At 40.5% G+C, this 4436-nt stretch overlaps 2 protein-coding genes across 2 annotated transcripts; both read left to right on the forward strand.

Moving 5' to 3' along the window:
- The first annotated feature begins 264 nt into the window (after nucleotides 1–264).
- Nucleotides 265–2154, forward strand: LOC134622767 (HLA class II histocompatibility antigen, DR alpha chain-like). The gene is made up of 4 exons (XM_063468123.1): nucleotides 265–375; nucleotides 454–702; nucleotides 1145–1426; nucleotides 1578–2154. The coding sequence occupies exons 1-4, from the start codon at nucleotides 318–320 to the stop codon at nucleotides 1706–1708; spliced, it is 720 nt and encodes a 239-aa protein (XP_063324193.1). The 5' UTR covers nucleotides 265–317; the 3' UTR covers nucleotides 1709–2154.
- A 1205-nt stretch (nucleotides 2155–3359) lies between these two features.
- Nucleotides 3360–3861, forward strand: LOC134622768 (H-2 class II histocompatibility antigen, I-E beta chain-like; the record flags this gene model as incomplete). The annotated part of the gene is made up of 2 exons (XM_063468124.1): nucleotides 3360–3480; nucleotides 3589–3861. Coding segments are annotated over exons 1-2 (328 nt in total), but the record flags the coding sequence as incomplete, so codon positions are not given.
- Between the last annotated feature and the right edge of the window lie 575 nt (nucleotides 3862–4436).

Consider the following 4436-nt stretch of genomic DNA (forward strand, 5'->3'; position numbering starts at 1 on the left):
GTGTTTTTAAACAAACTGAATCATTTTATTAAAATAAAGTTTTTTTAAAATCCTCAGAGTGGAAACTGATCAGGCTGAACTTTATTTTGAAGAGTCTATAAATATTGATTATTGATTGGTGCTGTGTGTGTCAGATCATGTTCACCTTCAGCTGCTGTCTGCCTGGACACTGATGACATCATGGGGAGTGAGCTCTGTGATTGGCTGCTCTGTGTTAGAGCTCAGTTGCACTTTCAGTCAGTCACTCAGAGACTCTCACACTCTGTGAGGTTCACACACACACAGACACACACAGTTTAACTGTCAGAGAGCTGCTGATGAAGATGAAGAAGCTGCTCCTCTTCCTCTCCTGTGTCCTCTGTGTCTCTGCTGACGGTGAGTTTGTCTCTGTAAACAGCAGGTTATTGATCAGATTATTGATCAGGTCACTGATCAGTGTTTGATGTGTTTCAGCTCTGCACAGTGACATTGGGATCACTGGCTGTTCAGACTCTGATGGAGAGGACATGTATGGACTGGATGGTGAAGAGCTTGGCTACGCAGACTTCAACAAACAGACGTATATCTACCCTCTGCCTCCTTTTATTGATCCTTTCACTTACCAGGAAGGAGTTTATCAACAAGCTGTGGCTAATCTACAGGTCTGCAAACAGAACCTGCAGACTCTTCGTAAAACGATGAAGGACTACCCTCTAGAACACGGTGAATACAAACATGTAACACCTGTCTCACCTCACCTGTGTTTACCTGCACACTCTGTAGAGTAACACACTGATGACATCATCAGCGTTAGTAATCAGTCCAATCAAACACACGCAGCTTCAAACTGATTAAATATATGAAATCATTCCACCTTAAACACATTCAGACTGATCATGTGTACAGAAACCCAACACTGACATGTTCATATTTGTGTTTATGTTTCACATCACATTTTATTGATATTTTTCCTCCTTTTACTTCCTTTAAAGCTGAACTGAGTCTGTCTGTAGTTTAACTTTATGAGTCTGACCTCACACTAGTTTCTCTCACACAGACAACAATGACATCATATGAGTGAACACCTGAACTTTTTATTGATGTTTATTAATAAATAAAATCACCTGCTGAGCTCTGATCCTCTGCCTGATGTGTTTGTGCACAGTTGCTCCTTCAGCTGTGATGATCTACACCAGAGATGAGGTGGAGTTTGGACAGGAGAACACTCTGATCTGTCATGTGACTGGTTTCTATCCTGCTCCTGTTAACGTCTCCTGGACCAAGAACGAGCAGAAGGTCACAGGATCCAGCATCAATGTTCCCTATCCCAACAAAGACGGGACCTTCACCCAGATCTCCAGACTGCAGTTCACCCCACAGCTGGGAGACATGTACAGCTGCACAGTGAAACATCTGGCCCTGACACAACCACTGACCAAGATCTATGGTGAGAAAACTTTATTTAAACACAGAACAGTGACAGAGATACAGAGGTGAAGACTGAGCCCAGTGTTCATCAGAGCAGCTGGGTCTGATCTGAGCTGACAGTTTGTCTCCAGGTGTGATGTTCATGTCTCTCTGTGTGTTTGTGTCTCCAGATGTGCAGGCGTCTGGTCAGTCTCATCCAGGTGTTGGACCTGCAGCGTTCTGTGGAGTGGGTCTGACTGTGGGTCTGCTCGGTGTGGCTGCTGGAACCTTCTTCCTCATCAAAGGAAACGAGTGCAGCTGATTGGCTGACAGTCATGATGTCATCAACATTATATAATGAGCTCATAATCAGTGTGGCTGTGCAGAGTTCACCTGTAATGAACATCAGATTCCTCTGTCCTGTCTGCTTCTTGTTTACCTGCTTCACCTGCTTTAATTTAATCACCTGTATGAGCTGTTCTGTCTGTCATCATGTGTGTCAATAAAGTTTATCTATGAATTCAAACTAAAGCTACTTTCAGCCGCTCTCCCCCCACAGCTCCACATGTTTGATCCAGCAGATGTTACCTGGACTCTGTTCCTGCCACAAAAACAAAGAAAATAAAAGTCAAATTAATGTTGCTGAAATCAGTTTTATCTGAACTCAGGTGATCTCAGTGTGTTCATAAACTGCTATAATGAGTCCTTGTTTATCAAACTGTGTTTCAGTTTGTTATGTATCAATAAAAACGTGGGTAATAAACACAAGTCTGTGTGAGATTGTTCTTTGTGTGTCTTTACAAATATTCTTGGATCCATTTCACTCTGTGTGGTTTGAGTCAGGAGTGTCTGAGTGGGTTTTTAGGTTCTGCATCCTGTTCATAATCATGTGACTTCATTGGTCACAGAAAAAATTACTGAATTCCAGCTTTTAAGGAAGATTTCAGCTCAAACACGCAAACAGTTTAATGCAGGAATCCCTGTGTGTGTGTGTGTTGTGTCAGACTGAGCTGTAACTCATCCTTGTGTTTAACAGCAGAGATTCACTGACTGATCATAACGCAAAACAAAGATGTAAAACTACATATGGAGACTGCTGATTCAGACGGCTGAAAGAAAAATCAATGAATAGTTTACAGAAATGAATCAAACATGTTTTAATATCTGACATTTAATGATTGAAACAACATTTATATTTGTTCTGAAAACTATCTCAAGATGTCGTTTTCCTCGTCAATGATCTGATAACTAACACATCTATGAGTTGAAACGTGCTATTAGAGGCTGGCTGTGAAGATTTTGTATCTCTGAACAGGAATTTGTCTGCATGAATATCTAAACAGAAAATGTGAATTACAAACATTTAAAATTGATTTGAACCCTAACTCTGAATGTAACACAGTGAAATGTGATTCAGCTGCTCTGAAACCTGAAATAATAAATCTGTAAATGATGAAATCACACTTCACATTAATTAGAAAACAAGCCTGATTTCATGTTTGAGACGTATTTTAATCATATCTATGAGGTCTGTGCCGTCCACACAGAAGAATGTCAGAGCTCCACGGAAATGTTTCACAATAAGAGTGTTTCTGTCCTTTTAGGCTGAAAGAGACACAGGAAGTGTGAGTATAAACAGTGTGATGCAGTAAATTCAACTGATCAAAAGTACTGAAAGTGACTGGATTGTTTTATTGATTATTAAACAGGAGGAAATTATTACAGCAGTGCTGTCGTCAGTGGTTGATTTAATGTGTTGGCAGATAATTAGATTCCTCCATGAGTGGAATATAAATGTAAACAGAAGGTTTTGAGTGCAGCAGAGAGAAAACGTGCTGATGACATCACAGAGTGCTGCTCTCTGCTTTTAAAGCTTTAATGGACTCTAACTCACACAGGATGATGAAGAGTGTGAGCTGTGAGCTAGTCTCACAGAGTTCTTCCTGGTAACAGCTGACGCTGTGGTCATGTGACCTGTCCTCTGTTTTTAGAGCAGCTCTCAGTCAGACTGAGTCAGTTTGTCAGGAGAACTCAGGAACATGGCTTCATCCTTCCTCTGCCTCAGCCTCCTCTTCATCAGCCTCAGCACAGCAGGTACCATTAATACACTCATAAATGATCATTAATACACTGATCAATACTCTGATCAATGATGTGATGAGTCCACAGTCTGATGTTCTGTGTGGTTCTGTTTGTTCTCAGGTGGATTCATGATGTATTCGGTGGATCGCTGTAACTTTAACTCCTCTGAGCCGCAGGACATCGAGTTCATCAGGTCTTACTATTTCAGGAAGGTTGAGTTCACCCGGTTTGACAGCAGTGTGGGGAAGTATGTTGGATACACTGAGTACGGAGTGAAGAACGCAGAGGAATGGAACAAAGATCAGGGAGATCTGGCTGCAATGAGAGCTCAGAAGGAGACGTACTGCCAACACAACATTGATATTGACTACAGCAGCGCTCTGACTAAATCAGGTGAGTGTGCTGGTCTGTGTGACATCATCAGGTGTTCATGTTGACCTCACTCTGAATCATTTATGATGGACCCACAGCTGCAGGTCTGACTCTGATGATCAATAACTGTAATAAATCACTGACTGTGACACTCTAACCTCAGTCTGTGGCGCTCCCTGCTGGTGAAACAGGCAAACTGCAGCTGTTCATTATTACACACTGATGATATTCATTTGTTTGTTTGTTTTACTTTTTGAGCTGAAAAATCGTCCACATTTGTTTTCTAATATTTTCATATAAATATTTTTAACAGCATGAAACATCTTTACAGGTTAATAAAAAAAAACTTTCATTCTTTTCTTCTAATTCATTGATTTTAAATCAGATAAAATTTAGAAACACTGATGTTTGTTTAAAGCTGCCTGCAGTTTATTTATTGATTCTGATTTTCACAGCTTGTTTAGCAGCCTCACACCTGAACACATTTACAGCTCAGATCAATGACTCAGTGTAACAGTGGAGCTATTAAATATGATGAAACAATTATAAAGTTATCATTATAACACACACACACATAAACACGACTGCTGTTATTT

This window comes from Pelmatolapia mariae, unplaced genomic scaffold (genome assembly GCF_036321145.2).
Source record: "Pelmatolapia mariae isolate MD_Pm_ZW unplaced genomic scaffold, Pm_UMD_F_2 NODE_ptg000197l+_length_27434_cov_1, whole genome shotgun sequence".
In the NCBI taxonomy this organism is placed as follows: Eukaryota; Metazoa; Chordata; class Actinopteri; order Cichliformes; family Cichlidae; genus Pelmatolapia; species Pelmatolapia mariae.

Coding starts and splice junctions, on each gene's coding strand:
- LOC134622767 (XM_063468123.1), top strand. CDS start 318: ATGAAGATGAAGAAGCTGCTCCTCTTCCTCTCCTGTGTCCTCTGTGTC. Junction 376..453: donor CCTCTGTGTCTCTGCTGACG/GTGAGTTTGTCT, acceptor GATGTGTTTCAG/CTCTGCACAGTGACATTGGG. Junction 703..1,144: donor GGACTACCCTCTAGAACACG/GTGAATACAAAC, acceptor GTTTGTGCACAG/TTGCTCCTTCAGCTGTGATG.